Below are 19,954 nucleotides of genomic sequence, written 5' to 3' on the forward strand. Positions count from 1 at the left end.
CAACCGCCTCGCGGCGACCCGCGTGGCCCGCGCGCCCCTCTCCGTGGAGCGCCCCGACGCCCATCCAACCCGAGCCACCGGCCCCGAGGGCCCTCGATTGGGCGAGCGCGCCCCCCACCCCCACCTGCCCGCCGCCCGAAGTCCGCACCCGCGCGCAGGACCCGCGCCCCGCGCGCCCCGCAGGAACCCGCCGGCTTCAGGTGCGAAGGCGGCGGCGGCGCGCGAGTCGCGGGCCCCAGTAGGGTCCTGCAGGGACCGGCGCGGCGCCTGAGTGGGCCGGCGGGACGTCAGTCAGGCGCCGGGGCGGGGCCCGGCTATACCCCCTCCGCCCCCACCCCCACCCCCAACCCCCGCCTGGTTATAATGACGCGCCGCGACGGCCGCGGGCTGGCCGGCCGAGGTGCGCGCCGGGGCAGGGGTGAGGTCCGGGGCGCACGGGGCCCGCGCAGCTGCTGCAGCTGTCGGGCGGCGGCGGGCGACTGAGACGCCGGGAGGAGGAGCGGGAGGAGCGGGCGCGGGACTGGGACACCTCCCGGCCGCCCGGGCTCGGGTGTACCCACTCGCCTATAGGTGTTGCTCCCAAGTTTGATCTCCCGGTCAAGCTAGGGGCGCTGGGGATCGGAGACCCGGGGCTGGAGCGCCGAGTCAGAGCTAGGAACTTAACGTCTCCGTTCATCTGCTGTCCACTCGATGAGGATAAATAATCATCTTTATTCATTTCTAGAACATGGATTTGGTGCGCCTCTGGCTAGGACTGCTGCTGCCTTTGGCAGCGGCGCTGGATTTCGGCTACCACCATCAGCAGGAGATGGAAGCGTTCTTGAAGTCGGTTGCCCGGGACTACAGTTCGATCACGCACTTACACAGTATCGGGAAATCGGTGGAAGGTAGGGTCTCTGTCGCGCGCACTCCCCCCGCCCCCGCTGTCATTCATTAGTTACGCCCTGGCTTGTTGTCTCCCCCGACACTCCGGGAGGGAGAGGTTACTCGGAGCTGGGTGGGGGGCTCCAACCGTGTTGGTTGCTTTCTGCTTCTCTTGCTACGTGGTACCTTGACTAGAGAGTAAGTAGGAAGATCCATCTCCACTGTCATTCTGTGTTACTGAGTACGAGGTGTTCCTGGCTTTACCGGTTAAGACATCGGCTGTCATTTCTTGTGCACGTTGTGTTTTGCTTTCTTTCCTAGGGGAAATTCTTACCTGCCTCAAGGTTTTCCTTTTTTCTTGGCTTCTTTGAATGTGATTTAGACTCAGTGTCTATCATCTCTTCACGTTTCTTTTAAGCTAAAATGGTGTAGTTCTATTGGTGAGAAATCTGTTTGATAATCCCTATGACTTAAAGCTATGCAAAAGTGTATGTATCTCAGTCGCAGATTATATATACTTTTATATGACAGTGATTGGTGATGAATACTGTCCCTGGGAGTCTCATGTTTATCTTTAGTTGCTTTATGTTTTAGTTTAGGCACTATATGTACAGTGTAAACATTTAGCTGTATACTGTAAAGTTATTATTTCTATAAATGGGGATTTGAATCATAAGAAAATTAACTATTTTGTTCAGTATCACTAAGATGACGAATTTATAATAGGATTAGAATTCAGATCCTTTCCCTTCAAGGCATTTCTGGAACAAGGCAAATAGTTGTATTGTTATTTCTTTTCTTTTTCTTTTCCTTTTTTATTATTTTTGTTTTGTTTTGTGTTTTTGGGCCACACCAGTGATTCTCGGGAGACCAAATGGGGTGCCAGGGATTGGTTGTGGTTTTTTTGCAGACAAGTGCCCTGCCCATTGTACTATCTCTTTGGCCCTACAAATATTGTTTCTTAATTGTCTTATGTAACACTGGTTCCCCCAAAGAGATGATCAGAAGACAGTGGTTAAGTCAAAAGTTTTGTCAAATTTATGTAATTTGAACTTCAACTCTTTCTAAGGTGTGTTCAGACTCTTACCTGGATTTTAGCTGTGAGTTTTCGAGTCAAACTGGAAGTCTTTTAATTGCCTTATTCTTAATCACTTTCCAAAAAAGATTAAGGTCATAATTTTTGTATTAAAGAAGTATTGCATCAATTGACTTATGTTAATGCCGTGTGAAGGCTGTGCCTTTGTTTTTAAACAACATTGCCAAATAGTGCCTATATTACACTGTAATCCAAATTATGAGGCTGCATGTGTGAGAAATCAAACTTTGAATCAGTTTATGTATTCAACATTTTGAAATCAGTTTTCCCTAAGGCTAGAAAAGAGCATTTTAAAAAGATCTAAAAATACCAATTATATTAATAAATGAGAGGTAGAACACAATGAGCTTGAGTTATTGCTCCATCATCATTTAAACCAGAAGATGATGAGGATGTTGTTAATTCAAGTAAGAAAGGATTTGCTAGGTTTTGTATGCTTTTGGGCACAAAGTGTTTGCCAAAGAAAGTTGGGTGCTCCTTCTTAAAGTGAAGCTATTTTGATCTATCCTGTGTACCCATAGGAACAAGTGGAGTAGGCAGGTTCTTTTTATCATTTAACTTTGTATGCATTCTGTGGTAATTAAAGGGCTAAAATTGGATGGGACCCAAGAGATAGTATAGGGATTAAGGTGCTTACCTTGCACGTAGCCAACCCCATGTCTATCCCAGTACCGCAGAGAGTCCCCTCCACCCAGCACTAGCCACAGCCAGGAGTGATTCCTGAGCATCACCAGAAGACCTTTAAAGAAAAAGTTGTCTGACATTGGCAGTGTTTGCATTGAATATGTTCTAAATAATTACTTGGATTAAGAGAAATCCCAGATCTTCCTTTCGGGATATCTCCGAGTGGGAGATTAACCCCGTGCTAATAACAGGGAGTCTGCTCTGAAGTGTGACTGCTGTTAGTGTGAGGATGGGAGGTTGGTGTTCCTCGTGTGCTAGGTGAACAGTTTTCACTAGGTGAAAAATTTCCCTTGGCCTTCCTGTCCACAGAGGCATAAGCTAAATTTGGTTAATGAGCAGTTACTGTATAAACTATTTCATTTTCTTCTCTTTCTTAAGGGCTGGAGCGATAGCACAGTGGGTAGGGCATTTGCCTTGCAAGCTGCCGACCTGGCCGACGAGAGTTCAATTCCCCCACCCCTCTCAGAGAGTCCAGCAAGCTACCAAGAGTATTTTGCCTGCATGGCAAAGCCTGGCAAACTACCTGTGATGTTTTTGATATGCCAATAACAGTAACAACAAGTCTCACAATGGATATGTTACTGGGCCCGCTTGAGCAAATCGATGAGCAATGGGAGGACAGTGCTACCGTTTTCTTTCTTGAACTGTAAACGTAGGCATGTTATCTAGGAAAGAAGGTAATGCTCCTACCTAGCCAATTGCATTTTTACTTTCTATAAATCACATAATATGTATTTTCATTGCTGCCATCATGGATTCTATTCTACTTTTATCCCCAATTAGTATCATTTTATTACCTATGCCCATGAGCTGACAAGATTTGCAGATGTGCATGGTTGCTATCAAATATTTCACCCTCTGAATTATATGATTTTTCTTTGTTAAATTTAACTTTTTATTCTTAGAAAATTTATCTTGGAGCTGGAGACATAGTAGGCAAGGCACTTACCTTGCATGCAGCCAACCTGAATTTGAATTTGAGCACTGCATATAGTCCCTGAACCCTGCCAGAAATGATCCCTGAGCACTACTGGTTGTCGCCCAGAAGTTGAAATAAAATAAAATAAAAGTTATGCTTTCTGGCATTTGTATAGATTCTGATGATCTCTGGTATAAACAGTGATGCTATAAACCGTTGACATGTGTCATCATAATTACTCTCTTATTTATTTATTTATTTCCTTTTTAATTTTGAAACACCCGAAACCCGCACCAAAGTTGAGCACACACATATATTTTTATATCCTTCCCCTAGATTCAGCAGAAGTAGACTGTCTGTACTATGGCCTAGCCTTTTGGAGGAAACCCCATTACCTAAGGACATGGTAAAGAAAATCACAGGGAAACAAGAGAAGCAACTCAAAAAAGAACTGAGAAGTGGGCTATAGCACTGTAGCACTGTCCTCCCGTTGTTCATCGATTTGCTCGAGCAGGCCCAGTAATGTCTCCATCGTGAGACTTGTTGTTACTGTTTTTTTGGCATATCAAATACGCCACGGGGAGCTTGCCAGGCTCTGCCATGCGGGTGGAACACTCTCTGTAGCTTGCCGGGCTCTCCAAGAGGGACGGAGGAATCGAATTGGGAAAAATCAGAAAATGTCTATAATTCATTGGTTCATTAATTTATCCTTCCATTTAGTGGGAGTGCCTAAGCCTCTTGGTCAACAGGTTGCTTCATATATCATTAGTAATATATATCTGCTTGCTTGGATCAAATATTTGCTGAGTGATACAGATACCTTACAATATCCTTGTAAATAAGCAAGTATGTGTGTCACTCAATCTTTGGCATCAAGTAACCTCCTTTAAAAAAATATATATTTATTGTGAATGACCCTTGCCCTGCTCTCCATGTTGCCCCTTTTCCCCTCAAATTAGTGTTACAGTCTTTTAAGATAAGATGTCTTACTATCTTTGTTTTAAAAATCTTATTTGGGGGAATCTTTTAGAATTATTTTTTTGAGGGGACCACACCCAGCTATGCTCAGGGCTTACTCCTGGTCTAACTTTGGGGACTGTATACGGTGCCAGGGTTCGAACCCGGATCAGGTACATGCAAGGTAAACAAGGGCCCTACCCTTTGTGCTAACTCTCTGGCCCACTTAAGAATCTTAGCTTGAGCAGGGAGATAGCTCCAAGTGCTGGATTGAATTGTTTGCATGTTCAGTGTCCCAAGTTTAATCTCTGGCAACACGTGATCACCACCTCCCACATCCCCGCCACCTTGTTCTGCTGGTATGACTCTTATGCCCTCCAGCATCACTGACCCAAACATTGAACTGTACAGCTGCTTGGCCACATATCAGTAGGACAAGCAGCTTGACCAACTTGGATATTGCTTGCAAAGCTCCCAGCTCCTTGGAAAAAAAATCTTATCTTGCCTCCTGCTAAATCTAATCTTTTTATCTGAGTAAGGAGAATAACTGGAAATGGTAAATAATAAAAATATCTTATCAAGTCCTTTCTCTGGTTTTATATACTATTTCCATTTCAACTCAAAGGGGGGGGGGGCTTTGCTTTCTTTATCAGGATAGGTCAAATGGGGCACGGAGCAGTTCATTAACTTGCTGTAGATCATATAGCCGACAAGAGTTAAGAAGGCGGTTTCGGCGCAAATCTGCATTTCTCCCTGGCACAGCACACTAGCCGGCAGGCACTTGGCTACTGAGCCGTTGAAATGCGACTTGACCACATCGGGCTGTGCCAAAAGTTGCTTTTGAAGTCTCAATTCCCTTGAGAGTGAAATATTCCATGAACATAGTTTGGTATTAGTTGCATGTCAAAATCATATTATTTAAATTAATAGATTAAGTAGATTAAATTAATAGATCAAATAAGAAATATATGAGGGCCTGGAGGAATAGTATTAAGACTTAAAGCACCTACCTTGAGACCTTGCATGTGTACCGTCATTAGTTGAAATCTCCTGTGTCCCAGGATTTCTGGGCACAATCCTGGCAGCATGATCTGGCAGCACGTTGCAAGAGCAACATACTTCAAAATTAATTTTACCTCTAAATTTTTATAGCTACGATTGCTAGAATACCTACCTAATACAATTTGCTTTATATTCTGATTAAGCTATGCTAACCTAGAGTAAGATTTGTTATTATTTATTTTTACTAAGTACAAAAGGTGTTCAAGTTTATTCAGAAAAATTTAGAAGATTTGGAAGGTACCAAGAAAACAATTAAAATCTTAGCAAAGAAAAAATTTGGTAGGAATTACCATATGTATTGCTTTGTGTTCTCTTGCTCTATCTCTCTCTTTATACACACACATACATAAACAGATATACACACACATACACACATCTTTTCACATATAGGCATGTTATTGCTAAAACTTGGTTTTTAATGCTTGCTTTGTATCTTAATAATAGCTATACTGTTCTTGATTTGGCACCCCATTGATGGATATTTAGTTTATTTTGATATGTTTCCTCTTAGAAACAGTGCAGTAATGAACACCCTCACAGTTAAGACAGGAAAACTTATGAGCACATGTACTTTTGAAACTACTTGACTAAATCCAGGTTCTAGGTCCTCAGTGTAACTTGGGTTGTTATATCAATTCCTAGCTCATAAAAAGTGCTATGTAAAAGATGCTATTTGAGATATGTTTCTCAATTAGAAATACATTTCAAAATAGGATATTAGTGGGTGTTAAGCACTTTTTAAGTATTAGGCACAAGTAACCAGATTACTTTCCAGAAAGACAGGTTTGATTTATCTCACCAGAAATGTATGCTGAGGAAAATAGACAACTCTTCAAAAACATATACTCATCATAAATCAATTCTGACATTTGTGGTCTGAAAATTACTGAACTATATGTCAACAGGTACAAAGACTCAATTATACAGGATTGATATGTCCTAGAGCTCTCCACTGTATAGTATAGTACCTGTATTAACAGTTCCGTATTATATACTTTAAAAATTGCTGAGGAGAGATCCTATGTAGTTTTCTTGTTGTTTCTGTTTTTCAGTTATATTAAAAGAATAAGGAAAATTTTCATTTTCATGTTTTCTTCCCCCAAGAACTTTTTATTTTACATATTCATTCAACAGGTCTATATTAAATTCTTCTGCTAATGTTCGCATGGCAGTACTATGTGTTCATACCATTTCATATGCAAAGAAATCTTAGAATTCTGCCCCAAAGATGTATGCACTGTATTTATACACACAGATCTCTCATTGTTTACTTACTGCCTTGGTTGAGAAGCTTTCTGGATGATTTGCCCTTGGAAAAGAACATTGTATATAAAATGTTGCCACAACATTTAGTTTTCTGTCATACTATTCATTTCTTTGGTGCTGTTTGATGTTTTGTTGTTGTTGTTGTTTTGTTTTGTTTTGTTTTGGGGCCACACACTGCTGAGTTCAGTGTTTACTCCTGACTCTGCACTCAGGGATTACTCCTGGCAGTGCTCAGGGACCATATGAGGTGCTGGGCATCAAACCTGAATCAGTCATCTGCCAGGCAAGCACCCTACCCACTGTAGTTTCTCTGGCCCACACAGTTAATTCCCCCCCCCCCACCACTGTTTTTTCTTAAGTGAGGTCATTCAGCCAGTTTGCTTAAAATCCTATATAAAAATACTCTCAGGGGTTAAAGATATTATACAGTGCGTAGGCCTCTTGCCTTGCATGCTGCCAACCAAACTTCAATACGGAACACCTTATATTTACCCATTATCACTCCTCTCGGCCCCAACCCAGCAAGGAATGATCCCTGAGCACAGAGTCAGGAGTAAGGCAAGAGCACAGCTGTATGTGGCCCCCAAACCAAAAGCAGCACTGTAGCACTGTCCTCCCATTGTTCATGGATTTGCTCGAGCAGGAACCAGTAAGTCTCCATTGTGAGACTTGTTGTAACTGTTTTTGGCATATCACATATGCCACAGGGAGCTTGCCAGACTCTGCCATGCAGGCGGGATAATTCTTGGTAGCTTGCCGGGCTCTCCGAGAGGGATGGAGGAATTGAACCTGGGTCAGCCGCATGCAAGGCAAATGCCCTACCCGCTGTGCTGTCACTCCAGCCCAAACCAAAAGTATATACACATATATGTTCTCCATGATACAAATATTAGTATATTGAGGACTAAATAGTAAAATAACCACTAAAGGAATTTCAACGCAATACACACGTTTGTAATTTATATTGGTTTGGCAAGTCTTTCTCCTCCTCTAACTCAAAATGCAGTCCTTTTCTGAAAGTCCTTTTATTGGTCTTATAACCATTTCTTAAACACAGTCTTTTTTTTTATCTTAAGGAAACACATTCCCTCTATATTTGAAGTATATTTTTAGAGAAAATTGAGACAAAATATCCAAATTTCATAATGTTATTGTTTCCTATATCTGGTAGCAATTTTTATTCCAAATCTCAAATATATCTAAAGAATATAGTAGGAGCAGGTAGAATTTGAATCATTATTTACAAATAAGGGTCACACCCAGCAGTGCAAGGGCTGGGAGTGAGGGATTTGTGGTGCCTAGAATCTAATTACAAGCCTCCACCAACTGAACCATATCCCAGCCCCTTTAATATCATGACAGCAAGCATCAGTGAATTTTTCTATTGACTTGGCACTTTACATGTATATATTTAACTTAATTATTCTAATAATAGAATAATAATAGAATAATTATTATCCCAAAATTTACATATGAAGATTTGAGATAAAGGAGTTGTCCATAGCTAGGGATTGTATCTCATAAGTCTGTCATACATCAAATACTAAACCCTTAAACCACTGTGCTATAGAGAAAGCTGTTTTCTTTTCTTCTGTTCTTGTCTCTTGCTCCCCTTCCTCATAACTGTGTCCTCCACTCCCACCCAACCCTTGTAATTCTGAAAAGGTTAACAAGCACTTTCTGTCATTCAAGAAAAGATCTTTATTAAATGTTCTTTATGTGATGTGCTGAGTGATTTTTATTTTTATTTTATTTATTTATTTAGGCTTTTTGGGTCACACCCGGCGATGCTCAGGGATTACTGGTTCTGCACACCTTTTTTTTTTTATCTTAAGGAATAATTGACTTATAAATTACTCCTAGCGGTGCTTGGGGGACCATATGGGGTGCCAGAGATTGAACCCCAGTCCACCACATGCAAAGCAAAAACCCTGTTATGCTCTGTTCTATTTCTCTGGCCTGTGATTTTTCTTTCATACTCACCATTCCAGCCAAAGCCATCTGAATTCCATTTTTAGATTAGAGTTGCATTTTCTCTTTGATTATGAGGATAGAGACAAACTGGTTGGCCCTCTTAGGGAATGTCCACCCACTCACCTCTCCTGAGAGTTGAGGACTGTGTTTCTCATTAGGACCTGTACTGCCCCCTACGGGACATTTTGGAAAAGAATGAGAAGATTTAGGTCATAATTTCTAAGACTTTGGAGGAGGACTTTCCTGATCTCGTCAGCAGTGCACAGAATAGGAATGAAAAATTGACCTCACCATATTTTTCAGTACCCTCCGTTAGTGAATGACTGACTTAACAGTTGTCTTGAGTCTAAAAACAGTCTCTTTTTTATATACAAAAACTATGTTGCCCACAGTTTTAATAATACAGCATAGTTTGTTACGATTGATAAATTCAGAAGAAATTATATATTGTATTTCCAGAGCTTGGTTGAGATATATTTCACATACACAGTCCTAACTCCAGACTTCATTTGCAATACACACTTTCATGATGATCTAAAATATAGAAAGAGGGGCTGGAGTGATAGCACAGCGGGTAGGGCATTTGCCTTGCACGCGGCCAACCTGGGTTCGATTCCCAGCATCCCATATGGTTCCCCGAGCACCATCAGGAGTAATTACTGAGTGAAGAGTCAGGAGTAACCCCTGTGCATCGCTGGGTGTGACCCAAAAAGCAAAAAATAAATAAATAATAAAATAGAGATAGAAGCATCTGGCTTTTTTATTATGGTTACTCATGCTCAAGACTTTAAGTATCTTGGTCCTGGAGAAGTAGTACAGCAGCTATTTCTTGCATGAAGCTACACTTTCCTTGCCTGCAACTTACCTGGGTTCAATCCCTGACACCATGTTTGTCCCCGAAGCCTCACCAGGAGTGAGCCCTGAGCAGAGCCAGGTGTTGTCTCAAAACAAAACAACAACAAAAAAGAGTTTAAATCTGTTGTCATATTTCAAGTTACTTTTCTTTTCTTGATATGCAGTTAACTATCACATTGTTCTTTTAAATTACTTGTGTAAATTTAGTTTTCTCTGATTTTTTTTTGCCAACAGAATAAAGGACTTATAAAATATTAGTGATTTTAAAAGGTATCATTAATTAGTTGAGATTCTTGATCTAAAACCAGATCTGAGTTTAGCTGATAAAAACTCACTGCAAGTCAGAGAAACAGTACAGCAAGTTGGGCACTTGCCTTGCACATGGTCAGCCCAGGTTCAATTCCTGGCATCCCATTTAGTCTCCTGAGCCCACCAGGAGTGATCCCTAGTTGCAGAGCCAGGAATAAGTCCTGCGCACAGCTAAGTGTGGACAAAACCCCCAAAAAAAACACTTCAGTTTTTTTTGTAACCAACATCTAAAAGGCAATTGAATTCTGTTCCTTTGAGGGGGGCAGAGTGGGGACCACATGTAGCAATGTCGGGGTGACTCCTAGCCCTGCAGTCAGGAATCATTCCTCGTGGTGCTCAGGGGACCATATGGGATGCCAGGGGTCGAACCCAGTCAGCCATGTGCAAAGCAAACACTCTACCTGCTGTTCTATCATTCTGACACTAGTTTCTGTTCCTAATCAATACATATGTGGAGAAGTCATGGTTGATGACAGATACTGCTGGTATCTGTTTCTTTTTTCTAAAAATAAAAGGAAGAAATAAATTAGACAGAATCTTGACGCCAAAAAAGAATTTACAAGATTATAATAAATGCCAATATGCATCTGGGTTAGGAGAGGGAGATAAAGCCAGATCATCCTATCTACTGATTTAAAACAACTGGTATTTTTCCCGGCTTTTAGCAGTTCAGAATCAGTATAATTGTTTGCTGAGAGGTGGGGAAGTCTGGTCTGTGACCCTTTGCATACATAACTTCATTGAACTTGATTAAAAAGCTTAGTGTCAGAAAAATGTGCCAGCTTCAAACAAGTTGCCTTCAAACAGTCTCCAGACTTATCCTGAACTTATCCAGAGCTGAAGATAGCCACCACCAGAGTGAATTATAAAGGCATTAACAATAGTGTTTTACATATTGGGAGGATTTACTCTGTCGTGGAGCTCAGCAGAAGAAACTCGCTGATTAACCCCTCTATTTGCTTAAAGAGTCGTCCATTAGCTACATGTGGCCCAGGAATCTAATCTCCCTGAAGAAACTAGAGCCACCCTTAGAGAACACAAAGTCACAAGATCTGACAAATTCCCCCAAACATAACAAAGATTCCTTTCTGTCAATGTGTGTATGTCAATGTGTGTATGATGAGTGCAGTCTGGTGAAAGGTAGCACAATGTCCCATTTTTAGAGCAAGAATGAATGTGAGAAATCGTTTGATGACTTAACTCAGTTAACTGAAGCTTTAGTTCCATATGCTACGTGCTCCAGGAAGCCTTGTTCAGCCTCCCTGGTGGAACTAGCCCTCCTGGTGCTTCCTGAGCTCCTGGAGGGCAGCGATTAGGCTTGCCTCCAGATCTTAAGCCTGAGCACGTGCATATTATAGGCAACAGGCATGTTGAGAGAAACCAGAATGTCTTTCTGTGCACAGTAAATGAAGCATCTCCATGTATATGTGCTTTAATATAGTATTGTCTCTAGCAGTGTTTCTCAGCCTTTTCCCAGCCATAGTCCCCTTCAGACCTTGTTTCCTTCCCCTGTGCCCTAGTCTAATGCCCTAGCCTTTCATTTAAGGTACTTGTCTTGCATGTGACCAACCTGGGTTCAATCCCAGGAACCCTGTATAGTCGCCTGAGCCCTACTGGAATGATCCCTGAGTGCAGGACCAGGAGTAACCCCTGAGCATCGCCTAGTGTGGCCCCAAACAAACAAAGATTTCCATCTTTGCCCACCCACCCTTGGAATATCCTGGGAGTTCATAGGGAATTATTGTACCCACACACACACCTTGAAAAATGTTGGTCTGTTGTATATTATTGTAGAAGTTTAAAGGATGTTTATTTTTATGTTTCATATATTGATATGTAATTATGTATTAACTTCAGGTAGTTATATATGTCCTGTAGTAAGTACTCTAATCTCAAGGCAGTTAATTTTTTTCTTGCCACATAACTGGTCTTTGAGAAGACAGTTTTATGGTAAGTAATATGAAACCTTGGAGCTGTGGAATTAGGGCTGAGAAGTGGCACAGCTCAAGATAAGTCGCTGGAGTGTAGTCGGACATTGGTGTCTTTTGTGTTGTAAAGAGCACAATCGAATTCCTCGCTGATAAGTTGAATGTAGTTCTGGGTCTCTGCTTTTGGCCCCCCAAGCAGAAACCAAATATGTATTAGGAGGAGAAAGAGTAAATATAGAAGATATTTGTACATTCCACTAAGGAAAGTTTGAGGAAGTATTCTTAGTTTTGTTTGAACAGTGCAGAAATAATTCAGGCTTCCACTTAGAGAATTTATGAAGAGAAATAAAAGGATCATGTGACAAAACCTTTCCTGCTCCATGAAAAAAAATGAAACGGGTTTGAAATCCTTCTATTTTATGGGGTTTCTCCCTTCCATCCTCAGGAACGTTTTATAGATTTCAGATGCTGACCACTAACACACTAAATTCTTAGTTAATTTTAAAAACGATAGACATTTTGGAAACATATATGTAAATACATTCTTGAGGCACATTGATTTTAATTTTTAGGGGTTCTTGGAAACCATTTGCAATATGGGTGTGTGAATAGAAGCTTCTCCACACCAATGAGCAGTTCTCGGACACCAGCAAGAATTCATTCAATTCAGCTCAGTTCTGACTCTGTTTGCCCAGAAATAGCTTCCAATTCCACAGGAAAAGGTGTCTGTCTCCCAAAGCTGCCTTCTACTTCAAGGAATATTAGTTTAGTGGTGATAGGCATGATATAGTTACAATGTACCTAAAACATAAACATATAAATATTTACACTTTTGTTTAAAAAAAATCAAAGGAAGAAGGCCGGAGCAATAGCACAGAGGGTAGAGTGTTTGCTGTATAAGTGGCTGACCCGGGTTCAATCTCCAGCATCCCATATGGTCCGCCAGGAGTAATTCCTGAGTGCAGAGCCAGGAGTAACCCCTGAGCATCGCTGGGTGTGCTCAAAAAGCAAACACTAACTAAATAAATAATTAAATAAAATAAAAGGAAGAGCTGGAGAGATGGGACAGGAAGTAAGGGGCTTGCCTTGCATGCAGTTGCTTCAGCTGTGACCCTAATTCAACCCCCAGTACCGTCTATGGTTCCCTGGGCACAGAATCAGGATTATCACTGACTGTGGCCACAAACCAAAAAAATAAGCTAAAAATGAAAGATTTTGAGATTTCCCCCTCACCTTTTAAAATTTATCCTTGTAACAAACAATACCAGTGAAATAAAAATTTTAAAGGAGAAATAGTTGGTGGTGTGGAAATGACCAACTTGTGCTCATAAACCTGAACACTCCCCGCACCCCATCCTGGTGGGGTTTTATGGAGGCTTCATGCTGGGAGTGATAGATAGTCTCTTTAGCCATTGGGGATAGACTTAACCTCCAGCACCTCTCCTTTTTCCAGAGGGAGGGTGGGCTGGAAATCCCAACCATTTTATCACCAAGTTGGTTCTGGTCACAGACACCCTCCTCCCTGGGACCCAAAGTCACCTTCTTCTTAACATAACAAAAGACTTCATGATCCTTAGGAAATTTCAGGGCTCTGCTGAGCTTTGTCTGAGTCAGGAACTGGGACAGAGGCGACATATACATTTCTTATAATCACAACAGCATACTCTCTATTAAATTTTAATTCCCTGACTGAGGATGGGGCTGGAGCTATAGCACAGTGGTAGGGTGTTTGCTTTGCATGCAGCCAGCCCAACAGAGCCGGGTTCGATTCCTCCGCCCCTCTCAAAGAGCCCTGCAAGCTACCGAGAGTATCTCGCCCGCATGGCAAAGCCTGGCAAGCGGCCTGTGACGTATTCAATATGCCAAACATAGTAATAATAAGTCTCACGATGGAGATGTTACTGGGCCCGCTTGAGCAGATCGATGAACAATGGGAGGACCATGACCGTGCCCGTGACTGAGGATAGCCCCTGCATTCAAATTATTTCCAGGCCAGGGGATTAATTGTTCAAAGGGATGGAGCATGTGCCTGGCACCAAGTTTATTGACTATGGCACTGGAAACCTTATCTCCTGTAGGAACTGAGCAGGACCACAGAACCCAACCCCAGGCAGGCACTGAATTGTGGGACCCACACAGGCAAGCAAAGAATCACTGGGGTGGTCCCCCAAATTTTCATTTCAAGGCTATTTAAATAGCACCATAGCACTGTCCTCCCATTGTTCATCGATTTGCTCGAGTGGGCACCAGTAATGTCTCCATTGTGAGACTTGTTGTTACTGTTTTTTGGCATATCAAATACACCACAGGGAGCTTGCCAGACTGCCATGCGGGTGGGATAATCTCGGTAGCTTGTTGGACTCTCCGAGAGGGACGGAGGAATCAAACCTGGGTCAGCCATATACAAGGCAAATGCCCTACCTGCTGTGCTATTGATCCAGCCCTATTCTTAGTTGGTGGATTTAAATAGCCTTATTACAATATGGATACCTGGAGATATGTAGGGAGCTTAGGTCCATTTTCATAAGACAACTTTATAACTTTCCCATTACCCACCCTCCTTCCAGGCCCTGGCACGCATGAGCCTGGGGCTTCACACATGCAAACCAAGTGCTCTGCCATCCATCACTTTTTAATTGGAAAGATTTGCTTATACCATAATACCAGATGCACCTGGAGTTAAGAATCAGATAAAGATTTTAGTTTGTCTCTTCTTGGTGACACCATGAATAATCTTTCTATAATAGATTAACAGATATAAGCTTGTCTATATAAACTTTGTTACCAGTATATAAACAGTATATAAACTATATAAACTTTGTTACCAGTAAATTATTTTATATTTGTGAAGAAATAAAGATAAGTAGATAAATGACACCATGACACATTGTAGCCTTAGGAAACATTTAATTGGGTTTCTTCATCTTTGGGGCTTTGAGATCATATATTTCTAGGGGCCAGAGAGAGAGTACAGTGGGTAGGGTGCTTGCCTTACACATGACCAACTCAGGTTCAATCCCTGGCACTACAGATGGCCTCCCCAGCCTCTCAGGAGTGATCCCTGAACAAGTCAGGAGTAAACCCTGAGCACTGTTGGGTGTGGTCCCCAAACCAAAAAAAACAAGCCTATATATATATATATATATATATATATGGGCTGGAGCAATAGCACAGTGGTAGGGCGCTTGCCTTACAAGCGGCCAACATGGCCGACCCGAGTTTGATTTTTCCGCCCCTCTCGGCAAGCCCGGCAAGCTACCAAGAGTATCTCGCCTGCACGGCAGAGCCTGGCAAGCTACCCGTGACGTATTTGATATGCCAAACACAGTAACAACAAGTCTCATGATGGAGACGTTACTGGGCCCGCTCGAGCAAATCGATGAACAACAGGAGGACCGTGACTGAATATATGTGTGTGTGTGTGTGTGTGTGTGTGTGTGTGTGTATCTTACACTTCTAACTGGATAAGATGTGCTTTTATAATTCACCATGTGCAGGGCTGGAGCTATAGCACAGCAGGGAGGGTATTTGCCTTGCATGCAGCTGACCCAGGTTCAATCGCCAGTATCCCATATGGTTCCCTGAGCACCGCCAGGAGTAATTCCTGAGTGCAGAGCCAGGAGTAACCCCTGTGCATCGCCAGGTGTGAAGCAAAAAAAAAAAAAAAAAAAAAAAAAAAAGAACTCACCATGTGCACTTGTTCCAAGTGTAGAGGTGGCAGCAAAGCAGGTGGGTTCTCCTGTGTTCTGAGAATGGAGGCAGCATGCATAGCTGGCCCTTGAGCCACCAGGGAAGAGTGGGGTCAGCAGATGCTACATATGTGGGCAGGGCTAGTTCACGGAGTGCCTCCTAAGCCACCTCACCTGGAGAGAGCTGAACTCTGTGCTTAGAATTATGGGTTTTAAGCAAAGTGATATATGATATAGGTTGGGGGGGAAACAAATTGCTTGAATAGAAAATTCATTAGAAAGGGGTAAGTATAGAAGCAGAGAGAATAATCCAGTTATAAGAATCCAGGAGAGGAGCCAGAGTAATAGTACAGTGGGCAGGGCACTTACCTTACACATGGCCAACTCAGGTTCAATCCCTGGTACCCCATATGGTCCCCGAATGATCCCTAGGCACAGAGCCAGGAGTAAGTCCTGAGCACAGCCAGATGTGGTTAAACCTTTTTTTTCAATTTGGGAGAGATATTATAGTGGAAAAGGTACTTGCCCTGCATGTGACTGACCCTGATTCCATCCTCAGCACTATGTGGGACCTAAAAGCACAGAGCCAGGAGTGATCCCTGAGCTCTGCTGTGTGTGGCTCAAAGACAAAAAGAATTCAGGCAAACCTCCACACCAGTGATTTGGATTAAAATGCTGTATTTTAAATGAAAAGAAGTAAAAGGATTAGAGATCTGTTTTAAGTAAATCTCTAATATAGTCAATACTTGATAGTGGATTGTAAAGAGAACGGGTAGAGATCATGGCAAAATTTTTAAGTCTGGGAGCAGGAGAAAAACTCAGCAGTTAGGGGCACATACAGTACATGCACAGGGACCCTCCCTGGCACTGCATGGTGACTGAGCATTGCAAAGTACAGTCCTAAAGAGCCCATGATGAGAGAGAGAGAGAGAGAGAGAGAGAGAGAGAGAGAGAGAGAGAGAGAGGCAAGACAAAAGCATTAGGGAAACACTCACATTCAGAATCTGATGGAAATAGAAACCAATGAAGGAGAAGGAAAGAAAATCAGCAATAAGGTAGGAGGAACAGGAAACATGGTGACCAACAAGAAGCACAAGCGTTCAGGGACGCTGAGGTGGGGTCAAGACTCACCATGCACGGAAAGAGCTCACGAAAAGAGCTCACGATTCAACATAAAAGCTGCCTGTTAAGCAAAACATCCCATGCAGGAGCAGTAGGATTGCGAATGCACTCCCAGTGGTTAGAGGTCAAGAAAGATTCTCTGATTTTCCTCCTACAACAATCTAACAAATACATGGTTCTGCCCCGTTGTATACTATACCTCCCTTGAGGGAATGCAGCTCAGGTTTTGACAGTCCAGTGCTCTATTAGGTGCAGCCCCAGAAAAGGTCCCAGGCCCACATCATGACTCTTCATATTTACTTTGAACAGTGCTCTCAGATTGGTCCATTCCAACTCACTGCCTTAGGAATTCAAAATAGCATCCCTAATTGGCAGGTCTTTCCAGAGTTTAGTTTTCATTGCCATCACTGCCCGTGATCAGAGACAAGCAGAGAGCAAGTTTAACGCACAGGTCATGTTAATACTTCCCCAGATGAGGCCAAGGGTAGCCACGTGGAGTATCACTGTAAAGAAAAGCTAAGAAGCAAGAAAATAATATGTTTCATAGTGTATAGTTCTTTCAGTTCTCTTCTCCAAGAGATTCGTTTCATTTACTCAACAAACATTTTACTGTCTAATACAGTCTAATATAGCCTGTGGCACATGCTAGCACAGGAATACAGAGGTAAAGAAGTTAAATTTGCAGAGGGAGAAGGACAAAGGCCAAAGGATCTCATTTATCTTATTTATTGTGGAATATTTGTTTTTTGGGTCACGCCCGGCTATGCACAGACGTTACTCTTGGTTCATGCAGTCAGGAATCACTCCTGGCGGTGCTCAGGGGACCATATGGCATTCTGGGAATCGAACCCGGGTCAACTGCGTGCAAGGCAAACTCCCTACCCCCTGTGCTATTGCTCAGTGGTAGAACGTTTGCCTTGCACGCAGCCAGCCCGGCGGCCGAGCCAGGTTCGATTCCTCCACCCCTCTTGGAGAGCCCGGCAAGCTACAGAGAGTATCTCGCCCACATGGCAAAGCCTGGAAAGCTACCTGTGATGTATTCGATATGCTAAACACAGTAACAACAAATCTCAAAAATGGAGACATTACTGGGTGCGCTCGAGCAAATCAATGAATGATGGGAGGATAATGACAGTGATTGTGGAATATAGAGGGGAAAAAAGTAGGTAATAGACAGTATCGAACAGTGGCCAACCCTTAACCTTGGGTGACAAAACTGAGATAACCAAGCTGTGTGGTGGGGGCAGGTGGGGACAATGAAGAGGAAGACTAGAGGTGATGTGGGGACACTGGTGGACCTTCTTGGGCATTTTGGTGGGATGCAGTAACAATTCTGTAAATTTCAACACTTTTGTAGCCATCTTATCCAAACTATGATTTAAAAAGAAAAAAAGTAGTAGTTACAGTCCGGAGAGTGGGTATAGGGGTTAAAGCGCTGGCCCTGCTCGCAGCTGATGCTGGTTCAATCCTGGCACCACCAGAAGTGATCCCTGAGCATAAAATCAGGAATAATACCTGAGCACAGCTGGGAGTGACTCAAACAACAACGACCACCACCACCGCTGCCACCACCACTATCACCCCCCCCAAAAAAAAAACAACAACAAAAAACTGACAATTGGGGAAGCCGATTGACAGTTCAGTGGTAGAGAAGAGCACACCTGGGCACAAGAAAGAAAAAAAGCAAAAACTGAACAAACAGATATTACAGGTGAAGAAATAGATGATCCAAAAGCATATCTTGGGAGCAAATCAATTAATTGATCATTCACTCAAGTCTATCTTTTTGTAATTTGTTTCTTCATTCAGAAAAAAATTCTGAGCTCCTATTGTCTGATAAAACCTGTGAGGGAGGCCACAGGAAAAAAATCACAAATCCTGGACCGTTCTCCTGTAGAGGAGGCTGGAACCTTCTTCCAGGCACTTTGGAGGCTGGGGGAGGGCAGGGCGTGTAGTCCCTTCTAGACAAACAGTCCCAGGGCCCAGCCTCACCTGTGCTGGTCACGTTGAGAAAGGCTCATGGGGGAAGCCCTGGTTGTTTGCGCATGGGAAGGTGAGGGAGAAGAGGTCTGAGGGGGAATGAAGACTGCAGCTGGGGTGCCATGGAGGTGATGCAGGGAGCTGGGTCTGCCTTTGTACGCATGAGCGGAGAGAAATTTGGCTTGGAACATGTTACAGCATCCAGAGTACTGTAGTCTAGACTCGCTGGAAAACACCTCATTTGGGAAGGATACTATCATTGTGGAGGGTTTTTTTTTTTAAACAGATTTTTCAAACAACAGTGACAAATAGGGAAAATATTTTGACTTACATAACTCTTCATTAAGGTTGCTATTTTTTCCCCCCACACTATGAGCTGGGTTCTATTTTTCGTTCTGATAGTTCTGTCATTTTATTTTTTTTTATTTTATTTATTTATTTTTTATTTTATAATTTTATTGAATCACCGTGAGATAGTTATAAGCTTTCATGTTTGGGTTACAATCACACAATGATCAAACACTCATCCCTCCACCAGTGCATGTTTCCCACCACCAATATTCCTGTATACCCCCCATTCCCCACCCTCCCCCTGCCTCCATGGCAGACATGATTCCCCATAATCTCGCTCTACTTTTGGGCATTATGGTTTGCAATTCAGACACTGAGAGGTTATCATGTTTAGTCCTTTATCTACTTTCAGCACACATCTCCTATCCCTACTGGTCCCTCAAGCCATCATTTTCTTAGTGATCCCTTCTCTATTCCAGCTGCCTTCTCCCCTTTGCTCATGAGGCAGGCTTCCAGCTATGGAGCAGTCTTCCTGTCCCATTAATCTACTACCCTGAACTAAGAAGCTTCTGCACTTCAAAAGAAACAGTGACCAAACTACAGAAAGAGCCCACAGAATGGGAAAGAATATTTACCCAATACCCATCTGATAAGGGATTAATATCCAGGATATACAAGACACTAGTAGAATTGTATAAGAAAAAAAAACTCAAACTCCATCAAAAAATGGGGAGAAGAAATGAACAGAAGTTTCCTCAAAAAAGAAATACAAATGGCCAAAAGGCACATGGAAAAATGCTCCACATCGCTAATCATCAGGGAGATACAAATCAAAACAACAATGAAACATCATCTCACACCACAGAGACTGGCACACATTCAAAAGAACAAAAGTGCTGGCATGGATGTGGAAAAAAAGAGACACTCTTTCACTGTTGGTGGGAATGCTCACTAGTCC

The 19,954-nt window shown here is 42.6% G+C and overlaps 1 protein-coding gene across 1 annotated transcript in view; it reads left to right on the forward strand.

Annotated features, from left to right (window-relative positions):
- Positions 1-398: 398 nt before the first annotated feature.
- Positions 399-19,954, forward strand: part of CPM (carboxypeptidase M) — an 86,884-nt gene continuing 67,328 nt past the window's right edge. Inside the window, exons 1-2 of the mRNA XM_056130790.1 lie at positions 399-418; positions 725-887. Of these exons, the coding sequence (XP_055986765.1) occupies positions 728-887 (160 nt within the window). The 5' untranslated portion in view covers positions 399-418; positions 725-727. The remainder of the gene's footprint in view (positions 419-724; positions 888-19,954) is intronic.

The sequence above is a fragment of the Sorex fumeus genome, unplaced genomic scaffold, assembly GCF_029834395.1.
Source record: "Sorex fumeus unplaced genomic scaffold, SorFum_2.1 ptg000081l, whole genome shotgun sequence".
Lineage (NCBI taxonomy): Eukaryota > Metazoa > Chordata > Mammalia > Eulipotyphla > Soricidae > Sorex > Sorex fumeus.